This window comes from Podarcis raffonei, chromosome 14 (genome assembly GCF_027172205.1).
Source record: "Podarcis raffonei isolate rPodRaf1 chromosome 14, rPodRaf1.pri, whole genome shotgun sequence".
Classification (NCBI taxonomy): domain Eukaryota; kingdom Metazoa; phylum Chordata; class Lepidosauria; order Squamata; family Lacertidae; genus Podarcis; species Podarcis raffonei.
Window position 1 is genome coordinate 16,734,341 of NC_070615.1, and position 17,245 is coordinate 16,751,585.

The 17,245-nt window shown below is 42.6% G+C and overlaps 1 protein-coding gene across 4 annotated transcripts in view; it reads right to left on the bottom strand.

Annotated features, from left to right (window-relative positions):
• The window catches only part of ARNT2 (aryl hydrocarbon receptor nuclear translocator 2), a 153,275-nt gene that overhangs the window by 26,779 nt on the left and 109,251 nt on the right, over positions 1-17,245 (bottom strand). For all 4 annotated transcript variants that reach the window (XM_053365471.1, XM_053365470.1, XM_053365472.1 and 1 more), the window contains exons 9-12: positions 17,127-17,203; positions 12,654-12,788; positions 10,771-10,845; positions 6,434-6,585 (exon numbers count right to left, since the gene is read on the bottom strand). In XM_053365471.1, the coding sequence (XP_053221446.1) occupies positions 6,434-6,585; positions 10,771-10,845; positions 12,654-12,788; positions 17,127-17,203 (439 nt within the window). The remainder of the gene's footprint in view (positions 1-6,433; positions 6,586-10,770; positions 10,846-12,653; positions 12,789-17,126; positions 17,204-17,245) is intronic.

Consider the following 17,245-nt stretch of genomic DNA (forward strand, 5'->3'; position numbering starts at 1 on the left):
TGGGAGCTGCAGAAAACCTGAGCTCCTGCTTCTTTCCGGCAGGCAATTTTAGAATTTTTTGAAGTTCTCAATTGCAACCTACTAAGATTGAAGGAAATAAAGCCATCTGAATGCATGAGGGGGGCACCCTGCGGGTGATAGCCTTAATCCAATTAGGAAAACTTTGGAAGTAAATTAAAATGTGCAGTAGCAAGGCCCTCTACATCAAAGGAAACTGACACATTCAATACAGGGGAGGTGAAATGAATCAGAATGAGGAAGAGAAATATGTCAAAAATGCCTGTATAAATCTCTCGGATGCAGACATAATCTGTGTTCAGTGTCAGGTGCTTTTTCGGAAATGCCAAAAGTCAGTTTATTTGAAACCAACAAGGCTGGTGGTTCATATGCCATACATTTTTCTCTCCGCATGAATATTTCTAGTTGGCATGGGTCCGCCTTGGGTCTGTTACCCAATTAAAGAAATCTTAGTCCATTAATCACATAAGTTTGAATCGAACAACTGATTCTTTAATCAATTAGATCTGCATAGATTTCTACACTCATAAAATCAACTCTAAAGATGATGGCATACACTGCTCTCTCTCTCTTTTTTAAAAAAGACATCTTCAATAATATTTGTACTGCTCACAGAACACCTTACATGTTATCTATCAGGACAGCAAATTTACGAAATTGGCTCCCTTCATATTCAACTCTTATAATACTAAACCCCTGGTTTAGCCAATGAAGCTAAAAGGTGCATCATATCTCTTGGGGGCCCCCAAAAAATTTAAAGAAAAAAAATGGATGTACATTTCCAAAATATGAGATAAAAAACAAATAAAATAAAACGTACATACAACAACAGTGGCAAATGGCTCTAGATACCTATTAGATCCCTAAATTACCATCAGTGGCATAGCGTGGGGGGTGCAGGGGGGGCCGGCCGCACCGGGCGCAACATCTGGAGGGGTACTCGCACTCAAGTGCTAAAATCCACGGGTTAGGGGGCACAAATTACTTGCCTTGCCCCGGGTGCTGACAACCCACGCTATGCCACTGATTACCATATAGCATATATTCAACACAAAAAACAGCGACAATTCGTTGTTGACAAAGGACAGCTGGACATATAACGTAGCTTAGGGCCTCATCAAACCTAAATCCAGCCCTGATCATATCCAGGGTACTACAAGAATCTAGTACTACAAGATGTGGCAACAGCCACCAATTTAGATGGCTTGCCTTTAAACAAGGATCTGACAATTTCATGGAGGATAAGACTATCAATGGCTATTAGCGATGATGGCTATATTGAACCACCAGGATCAATGCAGTATGCCACCAAACGCAAGCTGCTGAGGAGCCACAGTAGTGGAGGGGATATCAATTTTGTGGGCTTCCCAGAAGCATCTGGATTAGTCATGGTGGAAAAAAGGATACTAAACTGGATAGACTCCGCACAGTTCTTCTTATGGGTTCTTATCATATTAGGAGGACACATCTCTCATTCCACTTTAGTGTTCGTAGGAAAGGGGCATAAATCCCATTCAACATCATCAGGTCTCATATTTTGGATGGAACCAGTACGTTTTCTTCCGCCGAAAGTCAACGGAAGTTAACACAGATGGGAATGTTGTGGGAAGGCAAATTTTTTACATGGGACTCTCCTTTGGAGCAAAACAAAGCACAAAGGGCTAAACATTAAACTCTTCGCTTCTCCAGGAAGTTCATTTTGGATGGTTGTGCCCAAAATAATCTTTATTATTATTATTTTCTTTTGCAGGGAAATAAGTGAACATTTGAACCTAATGTTTAGTTGTCTTTCCACTCGGAAACCAGATCTGGAAAGCTGATGGCTTCCAGCCGGAAGGCAGTATCAAATAAACACAACCAACTAATGCAATCTTCAGCTCCCTCTACAGCTCTCTGTAAAAAAAGTAAAAATAAATCTATGCATTTGCTTTACTTTTTTATCTGATGGTTATGGATAGCTTTTTCACCCTGGTTTCTATACAGATTGTCTCTTGATTTTTGGTTAGGTTTTTTTTTAAAAAAATCATTCAGTATTTCCTTCTTTTATTTTTTGGGTCTGAGTGTTCTTAACAGAAAACAGCACTCACTAAAAAGATTTATTATTGAAGTACATTTATATCTATCTGCCTCTATTAAAAGCAAATCCCAGCCTATTGATATTTGCTAAGAAAATGTTACCGTTCACTCATTCTTTCTTTTGTTTTCCATTTTGAGTGTTCGTATCAGAAAATAGCATTCACTACCTACATTTATTATTGAAGCACATTTTTATTTATCTGCCTCTTTTAATAACAAATATCATTCTAAGGGAGTAAAATGGGTAATTGCACTTCATATGTAAACAGTTCCTAGAAATGCTGTTTATCGAACTAAAATAACTGCACTTAAGGTGGCATCACATAGCTTCTGAGAAATGTTGAAATTCTGGCTAGTATTTAGCTAGGCCCAGTGGCAGAGCCAGAGCTAACACCAGGTTTGAAGTGGTCCTGGGTTTACCTAGCAGGGGCATTTCTAAAATTAATTATATTTATTATTTATACCCCGCCCATCTGGCTGGGCTTCCCCAGCCACTCTGGGCGGCTCCCAACCAAATGTTAAAAACACAACACAGCATTAAACATTAAAAACTTCCCTATACAGGGCTGCCTTCAGATGGCTTTTAAAAGTAAGATAGTTGTTTATTTCCTTGACATCTAATGGGAGGGCATTCCATAGGATGGGCGCCACTACTGAAAAGGCCCTCTGCCTGGTTCCCTGTAACTTCACTTCTTACAGTGAGGGAACTGCCAGAAGGCCCTCAGTGCTGGACCTCAGTGTCCGGGCTGAACGATGGGGGTGGAGACACTCCTTCAGGTATACTGGACAAAGGCCGTTTAGGGCTTTCTCTCCCAACTGGCACTAGGAAGCCACTACGCTAATTTCCCACTATACTCCAGATGCAGCATAATTTTATAAGGGCTACTACCAGAGCGCTGGGGACTCGGCAGCTGCAGCATCTGTTAAAGGTAAAGGTAAAGGGACCCCTGACCACTAGGTCCAGTCGTGACCGACTCTGGGGTTGCGGCACTCATCTCGCTTTATTGGCCGAGGGAGCTGGCGTACAGCTTCTGGGTCACGTGGCCAGCATGACTAAGCCGCTTCTGGCGAACCAGAGCACCGCACGGAAATGCCGTTTACCTTCCCGCCGGAGCAGTACCTATTTATCTACTTGCACTTTGACGTGCTTTCGAACTGCTAGGTGGGCAGGAGCTGGGACCAAGCAACAGGAGCTCACCCTGTCGTGGGGATTCGAACCACTGACCTTCTGATCGGCAAGTCCTAGGCTCTGTGGTTTAACCCACAGCGCCACCCGCGTCCCAATGCAGCATCTGTTAGGTCACAGCAATTCAACCAATGACCACCCGCCAACCTTAGGATAAGAATAACTCCACCAATTGCAGTCCAAGGCCCTGAATCATCCATCACTGTCAGAAAACCGCTTGGCTCATTTTGACAGAGATGCGAGCAAATGCCAACCGAAGCAGGCTTTCCAAGTTCATGGACAGAGCTCTCAAAAGAGGAACAATCTGCCAGAATTATCAACATGTGGAAAATCCTAGCTCCTTCTAATATTTATAATGCTACAGGCACATCTTTCCAAAAAAGAAAAAGGAAAAAGGGCTGCCATATCCTCTTTGACATTACCATTTCACTAGGAAAGAATAATAACAATGCGTTAGCCGGAGACCTTGGTAGTAGCCAACCACCATATTTGGGCAACAAGTCGGGCTTGTTTTGCGAAGCCAACTGAGGATAGCCATAACAGGATCCAAGGAAGGCCCCCGCGGCATCATTTCTCTCAGAATGCACTGCCGTGCCTATGTATGCAGCCTTGAAAGGGAAAGGCTGGCAGAACAGTCAACACCGACTAATTTAAAGGCCAGATTCTTGAAGCCTTCTGGACGGTGCGGAAACAGAAACTTGTTTGTCAGAGCTGGCCCCTTCTGCTCCTTCAGTTCGCTGATGTGGAAGAGACATTGATTTATTGTCAAGTTCCTAACCAGCACTTGGACCCAAGTCAGGCCCCTCAATATGACTTACCAATCAAAACAACATAATGTTTAAAACCGCATTAAAGGAGAAGGGGGGGGGGAAACAACACACAATAAAAAAGCAGCAGGCATTAAAAAAATCTGGGGGGGAACCAGCACAGAGATTTTGGAGGACTGGAAAAAAAAAAAACAGTGACACCACAAGTTTAGCCACCCACCTCCAAAGCAAAACAGAAACATTTCCCCATCAGCCTTTTAAAAAGAACCACTAGCTTGGAAGGCTTCCATACAGACAAGAGTTCCACAGTGAAGGCAATATCACTGAGAAAACTTTCCTCCTTGAGATCCTCAGTCTGGTCTCAGGTGACAAAGAGTTCACATCCACAGTATATATTGGAAACACATGACTTGCCCCGAAGAATCCTGGTAACTATTGTTTACCCTCACAGAGCTACAATGCCTAGCACCCATTGAAAACTACAGCTCCCGGGATTCTTGGGGGGGGGGCAAGTAATGTGTTTTAAATATGCCTTAAATGCACAGTGTGGATCTAACCTGAAAGCAGTTGTTCAGGCCTAGCACGAGGCTTCTCCATCTTCTTTCCTCAGACATGTCTCACCTTGCTCTGGGAAAAGGCCAAGGTGGTCCTTTCTCCACAGCGAGGCACTCTGGGCAAGATGGCAAGGAGGATGTCTGCGTTGCTGCAGCAGCTACAAGTATTTTAAAGCTTATTTTATTTTTTTAAAGCTTTCTATATATATATATATATATATAATCTGTTTCAAAAGCCTTCCTAGCTGCTTTGGCAAACCACCATCATGCACACTACCACCTCGCCAAGAATGCCTGGTTCTTTTGAATTATATACCCAACACATGGAATCTAACAAAGGGGAAATGTGAATGGACTCTCTGCGCCCTTACTAGAGTAAAAAGTATGATTACCTTTTTGGTATTGATGAACTGGAAAAATAAAAATGCAGCTCCCTTTAATGTTTGGATTGAAGATATGTACAAACTCGCTACACGTGAACAAGTTGTTTACAAACTTAGTCTTGTTATAGACAAATTTAACGATATTTGTGATTCATTTTTATAAATGCTCTATTAGGTTAAGGTCTAGTGAACTACAGGAACAATTTCCCCCCTTTTTTGCAATGTACTCAATATCTTTTTTGGTTTTTTTTCAACATGGGTACTATTTCTTGCTTCTTCTTCTTCGTGTCATATTTTACTCAGTGCACTTGTAATTTTGTACTTTTTTCTTTTTCAATAAAGAATAAAAAATAAAAAATAATGCCTGGCTCTGAAGGAGGACCCAGTAGTCTCTTTCTCAGAGTGAGGCAATGAGAAGCAGGGAAGAAGAGGTGGAGATTTCATTCCATATTAGGTTGGCCTGCAGGTGTTTCCATCATCCCATCCACTCCCTGCCTGTACTCATGTTTTTTTCTACCAACAGAGGACAATACTTGAAGGATCAGATGAACTGTGCTATAAGGTCCACTGAAAGCTTATGCCACAAATCTGCTAAGACTTTTTAAGGCACCGGAGGCCCCTTTTTCAAGTTGCAGACCAGGAAGCTTGAGAAATGGCTGCTGGAGCTCCATAAGAATACATGGGATTTCATAGACTTGTAGAGTTGGAAGGGACCCTAAGGGTCATCTAGTCCAACCCCCTGCAATGCAGGAATATCAGTTAAAGCATCCATAGCAGGTGGCCATTTGATTGTGCAAAGCAATCTTCCTTCCCAGTGTATCATTAAACAAACCAACCTCTCAGCAGGGATCAGCACCAATGATGCTCGTTTGGACCATACGGCTTGCCTCTGGCCCTGCTGAACTCTGACACCCAGGAAAAGGAGGATCATTTCACACATTGCGTTTTTTCTGGGTGCATGTGTAACATCCCAGCCCCGCCTGAGCGTACGTATTAAAATGTAAGCATGAATGGAAACACATGTATCATACAAGTACAACATATCAGTTAAACTGGATTAGCTGAGCTGTCAAGGGAGAGACATTGCTTAGTGGTAGAGCATCTCCACTGAGGGTAAGAAGACTCATGATAAATCCTCAGTATCTCCAGGTAGGACCTAAAGAGGTCATCATCTGCAACCCTAGAGGACCACTGCCTGTCAGTTCAGACTATACTAAGCTAGTTGGACCAGCGGTCTGACTTGATATGAGGGAGCTCCCTATGTTCTTAAGTGCATTCAGTGAGAAGCTTGGGTTTTCTCTGTCATAATACATGGAATGGCTTTAAGCAAGGCCTAGTGCAGACAGAGTAACTTTTATCTTTAGAAAACCACAAGGAGCAGGGCATAAAAGTGTTTCGGAGAAGGGAAGGAGATAGGGAAAACCATAAATTTAAGGGTGAAACACGTACTTTACGTTAGTGTTGGTGCAGATGATGTACTCAATCTCGTCCGAATAAGGGTTCTGAAATGTGAAGCTGCTGGTCCGGATTAGCATCCATTCCCGGTTCTTGGTACGAAAGCGATACATCACAGAGAGCACCTGTCCTTTCAGTTTAACAACCTGCAGAGACCATTTTAAAAGAAGAAGAGTTTGGATTTGATATCCCGCTTTATCACTACCCTAAGGAGTCTCAAAGTGGCTAACATTCTCCTTTCCCTTCGTCCCCCACAACAAACACTCTGTGAGGTGAGTGAGGTTGAAAGACTTCAAAGATGTGTGACTGGCCCAAGGTCACCCAGCAGCTGCATGTGCAGGAGTGGAGACGTGAACCCAGTTCTCCACATTACGAGTCCACTGCGCTTAACCACTACACCACACTGGCTCTCACGGAAAGAAGGTGGCAGAAGTGATATCAGTAACTGATATGGGCTGTGCTCCCAAGGAGCAATATATGTGATTGTAGGGGAGCCCTATGTACAACAGAAGGTGCTTCTCCTCCTTTTTGCATAGTTCTGTAGATCTTTCAGGTGATGAGGCAAGCTGCTTTTACAACTGAAGGGTAGCTTGCCTCATCCAGCAAAAACGACACAGAACATTTTGGTAGACAGATCCCTTAAGTACACATAAACACAAATGGCCCCTTTGTGGGCACTGGCATGGATGGGTGGTTGGTACCATAGGCCCTTTTCGATATACAGTCCACAGTTCAACCTTAACACCTACTACTGTATGTATTTTTCATGGAAATAACAGACAGGGCCTATGAATCTTCAAGGCATGACCTGTCTTGGCATAAGCCTCAGTTTCAAGATGGCCACCAACTTCCCACTGGGGAGTCCTTTCCTTTAGCCATTTGCATTGGGGTTTCCAAATAAGACTCATTCCATCTTGTTTACCTGAAGAGAACTCACATCCTCACAGCAAGTCATTATTATATATTTTTGCATTCGTATCCTGTTTTTCCTCCCTGGAGTTCAAAGAGATTATTTGCTCCCCCCCCCCCTTTAAACAATCCTTTGAGAGTGAGAATCGTGGCTGAATAGGAATTTTGAACCCAGGTTTCCCAGTTCCAAGTATGGAGCTCTGTCTACCACACAACACTGCCTTTTTGGATTAACTGGTTGAGGGACCTGCTGTAAACTGGTTGGGTATCTATGGGTGAAGTGGAATCTTCAGTTCCAATAGAACAGGCAGGATCGGAAAGGAGTTTCTTCTTTTTTTCTTCCCCTTTTACAGTTCCCAGAAATTCAGGCCTGGGAGAACCCCCCTCCCAAAGAGCTCATGCTTTATTTAAAATAAATCTCTAGCTTCAATCAGATGAGCCATATCCTTTGAACAACAACTTTCTACTGCCACACCCAGCAATGGCATCGTAAAATGAAACAGAACAGTGTGTAAATGGCCAGCTGAACTGTTTCCTAACAGGTATTATTAGATAGCCATCCTCTCCAACTTTTGATACAAAATTCTCCTTGTTGTTTTTGGCCTCCAAGTGCCTCATTCAGACTTAATTTTTCCCACCCCTGACGAACGACTTTATCTTTGACAGGAAGTAAAAACCCTGAAACAGACACTGGACAAACACTCCAAAATCCCTCACCACACAGTCTTGCCTTAAACAGCTCCTGATAAGGCCAGCAATTCAAAAACATCTAATTTTCAGTGGCTTATTATACCCACTGTTAATCTTATAACAATGTATTGATTGTCAGGGCCTTTGATGAGATAATCTCAGAGTTATATTTTAAAAGGCTCCCTGCATAACAAATCACAGAAATTAAAACAAAAATATTGGGAGATCAGTTGCTTCCCTGACTTTATTATTATCAACCCACTTTCATTTTTTCTGGAAGCAAAAAATGTAACTATGGATAAATGTCCCTAATAGAACAAAACATTTCTGAGTTTGTTTGTTTTTTGCAGATCTGCAGAATGAAGAGGGTAGGGAGAACAGTAGTGATGTGAGCAGAGTGGGTAAAGGTGTACAATAGTGTGGACCCAACATGGGATGAAAAAAGTAAGTTGGCCACCAATCTGAATGAGCAAATGGTGTTGTACAAGAGCTTGGCACTGGTAAGGAATAGCAGAACTGTTAGCAGTTTGAATGGTGAACAACGGCAAGAAGTGGTCTTTAAAATAGCAAGCCAGTCAGCAACATGAATGGGGAAACGAAGGTGACTAAGACTGTTGCACATGACCTAGGATTCAAAATACAATGTGAAGTAACTATTCAAAAACCCAATCCTTGCAATAATTACACATCCCCTTTGGCTGATAAGATCCTGAATAAGCAGTGTCTCTTATGTCTCTTTGCAAGGCAAAAATATTTTGGGAGAATAAACCAGGACTACTTTTCACCCTTTATATATTGTTGGAAATACAACAGCAGGGATTATTTAATAAGCAACTTTAGGGTTAATTCTGCTAACTGTTTAAGTCACCAGACCCTCTTGGTTGCCAGCAACCAGTCAGAATGCCATGATTCTTGCTGGGGCAGCTTGCGCATTGATTGGCTGTGTAGTTCTGAGGGAGTTTCCTCCTGTATGTGCTGTTGAATATCTTCCTGCTGTGAACTAGGCATGAATCCCTAAGAAATATAAAACCTCTCTGCATATTCATCCTCCTATTATTTACTCTATCCGATTTACTTTACTCAGCTTCTTTTCTCTCTGAACTTCATTTGCGTTTTTCAAGCCACTCTGCTAACTTATATAACCCATTAAAATTAGCCGTCCACATTTCAACTGGAAAATTTGAATTCCAGTAACCGTCCGAAGTCGATACATAGTACTCGCTGTTAAACATGGCAAGAAACGCATCTGGAAGGTGTGACTGGTAACATGCCAAATTGCTTGGCAAAACACATGCTGGATCAATCAGATTCAATTTGTCGTACAATGACATGAATTCTGATTATATATCACTGGTGCTCTAGAAACCCAAAACTAGGCTTGGAATTGCTTCCATATGCTTGTATGTTTCTGCTGGAGAATCTGTATGCTACATTTGAATTCTTTCTATTGAAAGCCAAAATATTCAGAAACTATACATTTATTCTTGGTGATTTTAAGTAAACAACTTTTTTTTATATATAAAAAAATCAATTATATCGTAGGGGTGGTATTTTCTAAACATGTTAATTGACAGCTTAAGTATGTTTGGCTCTGTTTAAATTGGCAGGGAAACACCCACTGACTCCTGCAACGAGAGTTGAGCCAACACAGTGCTTATTTCAAAACGTTGCCTTTGATAAAATTTGGTCAACAGCCTCAAGTAGCAACAAGGGACAGTGACTTCTTCGTGGTGGCTCCAAAGCAATGGAACTCCTTCTGCAAGGATGCCCCCCCCAGTTCTCCCCTTATGGCCTTTAGGGATATTCTTACTGTTCTTTTATGGCAGGAGTGAGGAACCTGTGGCCCTTCAGAGGTTATTGGACTCCAACTCTCATTGGATTCAGCCAGCATGGCCAATGCTCAGGGATGATGGCAGTTGAATCCCAGTAACATTAGAAGAGCCACGGGTTCCTCCTCCTTGGTTTATTACAACTGCTTGCTGCTTTTAGCCATTTCTGCCATCAGATTCCATTTGTTTTAGAAAATGTCTAAGGAAACACAATGTGTGATATGACCTCATCATATTGTGAGTTTCCTTGTCTCCATGGGCCATGGGTGGGCAGGGGATAATTCAGAGCACAATGACATTGCATCACATGTTGAATTCCACCAGATGGTATTTGGTAGACCTACACTGTGGCTTGGCATGATGTGACCTAGCCTATTGACTTGTTACAGGCCACTGGACAATTTTATTTTATTTTTACAAATGAACATGAATTCCAACTTGATTTTTCCACATGGAAACCCAACACTGCAGTTGCTGTACCACACTGGTACTTAACATTCAAACTATAAGCCAGTGTTGTTGGTTCAATGTGATACCAACCCCTTAGTGCCACCACTGGTGTAGACACCATGTGTGTAATGTGATTGTACAATGACTGTTTAAGATAGTAATCCAGCAACCATCTGTGTGTTTATAAAAGCTACAGTGATTCACGAGTGAGTCTGTTTTAGGATTTTAGCATTAACAGAGCGAGAGAGAGAGAGACCCAGGCTACCTAATTTACCCATTTTTCTTTGTATTATAACCAAGGGTTATATATTTGTCTGTCTATATTATACTTTTATAGTTATATATGTATAATGTATCTATACACTTGGATAACACAACACCCAACAGTGCTGGTGTTAAAAGAAGTATAAAGCAGGAAGGGGAATGAGGCACAGTTTCTAGGTAAGATGTTACCTGCTGGAAGCTTTCTCTTAAATGGCTTTGATCTTCTGGATGGCAGAATTCTATAATGTCTTTCCCCAAAAGGTCCTAGCAAAGCATCCGCAAAAGGAGAAAAACAGCAATGTAAAAATTACAAACAAGTTTCCAAACTCCATAAGGCATCAGATAAGTTTCAGTATCAGTACAGCTATTACAAATAGATAGATTCAGAGACAAAATGCAACAGTCGCTCTAAGCAGAATTTGTATTCTTTCAGCTGCTCCAACCTTAAGACCTATGCAGTCAAAGTACTACAGTGGTACCTCGGGTTAAGAATTTAATTCGTTCCGGAGGTACGTTCTTAACTTGAAACTGTTCTTAACCTGAAGCACCACTTTAGCTAATGGGGCCTCCCGCTGCCGCCGTGCCGCCGGAGCACGATTTCTGTTCTCATCCTGAAGCAAAGTTCTTAACCCAAGGTACTATTTCTGGGTTAGCGGAGTCTGTAACCTGAAGCGTCTGTAACCCGAGGTACCACTGTATTATTATTTTTACTTTACAGCTACTTTTCTTCCAAGTAGTTTAAGATGACATACATGGTTCTTCTTCTCCCCATTTCATCTTCAAAACAACCCTGTGGTGTAAGTTAGGCTGAAGGAAAGTAACTGGCTCAAAGTCACTCAGTGAGCTTCATGACTTGAGTCGGGATTTAAACTCTGGTCTCCCAAGTCCTAATCTGACACTCTAACGAATACTTCACGCTGACTGTATTCTGCAGTAAGCTACACCAATGCGCTAATTTATATGTATAGATGCCTCTGGGAAATCAAGATGGTGGGTGGCTGAGGTCTCATCAGCACCCAAAAGCAGTTTCTAAAAAGTGGGGAAGGAGTGGGAATGTTGGGGGCCCCTGTAAAAGACCCAGGTTTGGACTCCCAAGCCACTCCCCAACACATTTGGCTCAAAGGCTTGCAGTCAGTTAAGGTCCCATCTGTCAGTTTGCATTTATTGGGGCAGAAAGTATTGATCTGATGTGTAGAGATCTTTCCTATTCTAATAAATTCAAGAGGGTTCTGGAAGTTTCTCTGTGTGAAAGAAGCAGAAGGTTCATGATGTTTGGGTTATTTCTTCAGAGAAGCAGAGTACAGCTGGTTTAAACTGGTTTTGTTATCTCTTCTGTCAAGGTCATGCTGACTATAAAAGTAAGGCCAGAAGGAACCTGGGTTTCATTTTCTCTTACTATCTCTCTTCCTTCTGGTGTGGTGTTCTGTTCATAGTGTTAAGGTTTAGACTTATTATAAGTAATTGTAAGTTTAAGTCTGCTGCAACTGGATTTCTTATGGACAGTGCCAATCCTGAATGTATTGGATTTGTAACCATTATGCTCATTTGCCTTCAGAAGCAGTAAAGCTCTGCTGGATGAAATACAATTGCCTCTGGTCTATTTTGGGGGGATCCTGCAGGGTGTTTAAGTTCTTACTCTGCTAACTATACATTGGAATCTACTCTGGATCAATACTGAGTAGAATTTCATGACACCATCTGCCCTTCATGGGGGCTGTTAAGGATTCTAAGAGCTGTTAGGTAGAGTTGCCATATTTCCCAAAGTGCAAATCCAGACAAAGTTATTGAGCTGTTTCTCTCCCCCCCCCCTCCTTCCCTTAATTTCCCCATTTTCTTGAAACTTTTGAGCTTGTTTTGGGAACATCTCTCCCCCAATCTATGTCTTTGGCCTTTTAAAAAATTATTAACCCCCCTTGCCATACGTCTGGGTTTCCTCGGACATTTTGCTGATTTGCCGAAAATCCGCCCGGACGCTGTTTTCCTGCCCAATTCCCGGACGTATAGCAGCCCTACGTTAGGAGACCTAGATTTCTCTCACAGAGCTACAATTCCCATAAAGGTAACGAACAGACCTGGGGTTGATAGCCAATGACACTGATGCATCTTGGATCCACAAAGGTGATGATTCCGTCTGAGTTGTGTCTGGACAAGAATTCCGTGGGGACAGACATTCCATTCATGTCCATGCACATTGGGGAACTGGTAACCTGGGGGAAACAATATGAGATGTTCAATTCCAAGGAAAGGGAAGAAGATCTCCAAGTAGAGTCTGATTTCTGCCTGCAATAAAATCTGTTGTGGTATTGCCCACATTTTAAACATTCACCCCAGTCACGTGACTTCCCCCTTAGAGCAGGTAACATCATTCAAACACACAAGCAAAAAGCACAAGGGATATCTAGTGTCCAGCAGAATTAAGAAATAATTCACGGGCCGTTTTCAACTTGTGCTGTTCCAAGTGTCTCACACAGTAAACAAATACCATACAGAAATAAATCTTAAGTCAACACACTTAGTATAAGATGATTAAGACTCTCAGGACGTCAAGTGTTTATCTGAAAGCTACTGCTTCATCAAAGTAAAATGGTTTTGTTTAAAATAATCAAAGGTCTTTGAAAGCGGTCTAAATAAACCCTGGAGTTGAATTTTAAAATAGTTTTATTACATTTTGAGCTATGCAAACTGTAATCAACCGCATAAAATAAAAGTCAAAGAGGTTTTTTTTTTTTAAAAAAAAAGCATGCAGTGTTTTCATGCTCACATTGCCTCACATTTACACACAATGTTTCTTATTGAGCCAGCTAGGGGCCTGTTTTTAAAACCTGCAGGCAAAGATGGAACTCTCTCTCACTCAGCTACTCTAGAGCAGGGGTTGCGAAAATGGCACCCACAGCTGCAAATTCATCTGCAGAAGCCTTCTCCGGTCCCCAAAGCGTCCCTTCCCCTCAATGAAATTAGGGGAAAGAATCATTCTTTTGTAGCCAACATAATGGGTGGTGTTGTGGTATTTGGTTGTGGGAGGGGGAAGGTGTGGCGTCCACAGCAGTTTCTCCAGTTTGCAAATGTGCCCACAGGCCCCAAAAGCTTGGTGACTCCTGCTCTAGAGATTGAGCCATTTCTAGTGAGGACCTAACCCTCCGCGCTGTCCAAATGTACTTCATATTAATGGAAGCACTTTGAGCAGAACTTCCCAGGCTGAACACAACTTCTCCTCTGCCCCAAAGCAGCTCATGAAATGGAAGTGCGACTTCCTTCATCCATGCCTTGCGCCAAGGAATGCAAGGATCATGTTGCAACTAATAGCTGCAACTGAGGGTATAGCCACATTCAAACAATAAAAACTACGGGCCAAGGTGAGACTTGAACTCATATCCTGCCTTGTGCATGCAATGAGTTTAGAGGGTTCCACTTCTGTTTTTAAACAATCTACGTCACGTCCAAACTCAGGGAACTGTGAGTTCTTTAAACTATGGTTAGTATTCATTAGCCACGACTGAACTGTGGTTACAGATCCTGGCTTGTTCTGACATCTTGGTTTAAATAAACCGCAGTCCCCAGAATTTGGGCATTGTGCAGAACCGTGGACAGTTTAAAACTGAATGTGGGTGCTTCTGATCTCTTCCTTGGGCATGGGAAAGAGGAGAAGGAAGGAGGAAGGTCACTGTGGCCTGTGTGTATTTCATACTTTAAAGAGCAGTCCACTCTAACCCTATTTTGTGACAGCAACATGGCCACTCAAGAGTTCTGGGAATGCAAAGGACTTTATGAGGAAATCAGCAATTTGTTTTTCAGGCTGCAAGCAATATCTCTTCCCTATGACCTCTTCTCCATACCCCACAGTGCCAGATCAGTTTCTCAGGTACGGACAGCACGTACAATGTTCCTTTCCTTTCCTTAAAACTGTCCCCTAAACAGCAAGTGTCAGGATGTCAGTCTAAGGAAAAACAAGACTTCCAGCTGAATGATTTACTTCCTGGGGAAAAGGAGTTCATAATTTCTGCCCCCTCCAACTTCTCTGCGATTAAACCTGCCCTTATCCTCATCGCATGCCATGATCTCCTCGGCTGCTCACAGTGAGCCTTATATAAGAGATGTTTGGTTGCTCCATATGGAAAACAGTTTGTTTTGGCAGCTGTATCATCCGCAAAACACCCACACTGGCTCCCTTCATCTCCATCACTTTGGGATCTTCAAGTGTGATTAAGACCGCAGTGCAAAGATGCACTTCCTTGGAAGTACGGATGGGAGAGGAATCCAATTGTTTGCATTTCAGTGAGAAATCATCTGTTTTGCACTTCTCAAACCTACATGTGAACTGAAACACAGCTACCCTTAAAAATTTGCACTTAGAATCATAGAATTGGAAGGGATCCCAAGGGTTTTCTAGTCCACCCCTCCCCTCGCAATGCAGGAATCTCAGCTAAAGCATCCATAACAGATGACCATCTAATCTCTGCTTAAAAACCTCCAAGGAAAGTAGGAACTTCTCCAAGTTTTGCAATGCAGCTCTTCAGCTAAACGGTGTGTACAAAAACACATGTATTAGTGGGGGGGGGGGGGAACACATTATATTTGGGTTAATTACTTGAAAAATACGTATGCCAGTCAAATTGCATAGAAAAATATGTGCGATGAGAAAAAAGTGCACTAAAATCTCAAGATTTTAATGAGGTTTGATGAGGAAATGTGGAAAACTGAATTTAAGATTGGAAAAGCTGGGAGAAGTAAAATCGACGTTTGTCCATTCCTACTTAGAAGTAAGCCCTTCCAAAACCAGTGGGTGAAATAACCTAACCAAGTCCCTTTCAGCTGTACATCTAAGGTACCACCCATACTGATGTTTTTTACTTTATGAGGAATTGCTGTATTCGTATTTTTCACAAATGCAACTGTCGCTCAGGGGTAATTGTGCATTTCTTCACCACGCAACTGTGCGACACACATCGCTGACGGTTATAACTGTGCGGGCAGTGGGTGGTGTTTGAAAGGTATTTTTTACGCAAACGGTCATTTGTGTATAGAACGTGCTAGCCTTTTCCTGCTTTCCCCGCTTAATGCATGTGCACCTCAACATAACTATTTAATATTAAATGAATATTGAGGTGATTCTCAAGTTGAACCCCATCCTTGTACGTAATGAGGAGGATGCGATTTGGGTTAGGTTGAAGGGGTGTATAGGAAGACCATGGTGTACTTTTTTGTTCCTTCATTTTTGCTGCTGGGAGAAGGACCTGCACATAGCTATTATCAATCCGTCAGTATGGACAATCGAAAAATTGGGTACGTAATGCATGGTACAATGCACTAATGAACACTCACCACAAACATAATCTGTAGCACCGGCAACATTTTCCATTTGTGGTTTCTGACCGCAGAGAACCGTGCAATACAGAGTGTGTTGAAAAAAGACCCCCTGACTGCCAAAAGGAGGAGGAACTTGGAATACAATCACAAACATCCCCCTCCTCTCCCCAGTGAACAGTGGAGGTTTAGGGAAATGGGCTTTAAATTAAGCACAGCTGCAGAGGTCCATACGAGAAGCAGCATCCCCCCAAAAAATTCAATAAAAAATACGGCCACCTTCAAGTTGTTAAGATAAAGAGAGATGATAAAATATCCATCCCTTAGATTCACTTTCAGCCGCCTGAGCTTAAAGTTTAAAAGATGGGAGCAGAGAGGAAAGGGGTCGGAATGATGGCAAATCGGTTGGGCAGGACTGTGTGGTTGGTTCATGTGGAAGTACAATGACAACACAAGTAAGACAGCCAGCATAAAACAGCTTCTGAAGAATCCATGTAAAACAGGGGTCCCCAACCTGTGGTCCATGGGCCGGAAGCGGCCCACGAGTTGCCCCGAACCGAGCTGCCTGCTCAGTGAGTTCCCGCACACTGTGCTAAAACAGCACAGTGCAGCGTGCGAACTTTCTTCTGCGGCTCCAGAAATTGCTTCTGCGCATGCCCAGACGCCAGAAATTGTGTCTGTGCATGTTCACGGTGCCAGAAATTGCTTCTGCACATGCCCAGATGCTGAAAATCGCTTATGCGCAGGCGCTATTTCCAGCGTCTGGGCATGTGCAGAAGTGATTTCCGGCACCGTGGACATCCACAGACACAATTTCTGGTGTTGTGCTGTGCCAGCCCGGCCCACAGAGGATCTCCGCAGGAGTGATCCGGCCCATGCCCGGTAAGCCTTGCCGACCCCTGATGTAAAAGGTAGCTTCATCTTACAATTAGCTGCATCTTATGTGGAAGCACCAGTATAACATTTCCACACACATAAGCTAAGGAACTGCCCTCCAAGGATGAAGCCACCTGTTTTGTATAATCAGGGACAAGTTCCTGACTGCTGCAATGCAACGAGTGTGAAAGCCTTTACTTTCAAACTGACAGGATTTACGATCAGGGTATTTGAAAGGGCACTGTTGGATTTCGACAACCTCTTGTTAAGGCCTGTTGATCACATCATAGGTGAGATTTGATATGCAGTTCCAGTGGCCCATGGCATAAAACATACAGACACCTTTGAAAACATTTTAAAGTATTTACCTGAAGCCTCCCAATTGCCACCAGGCAATATTTGCTGCCTTGTCCCACCTCGGCATCTTCTTCTGGTATAGTCATTCCTAAGAACAAGAAGAATGTAATAATTCCACTGTTATACAGGT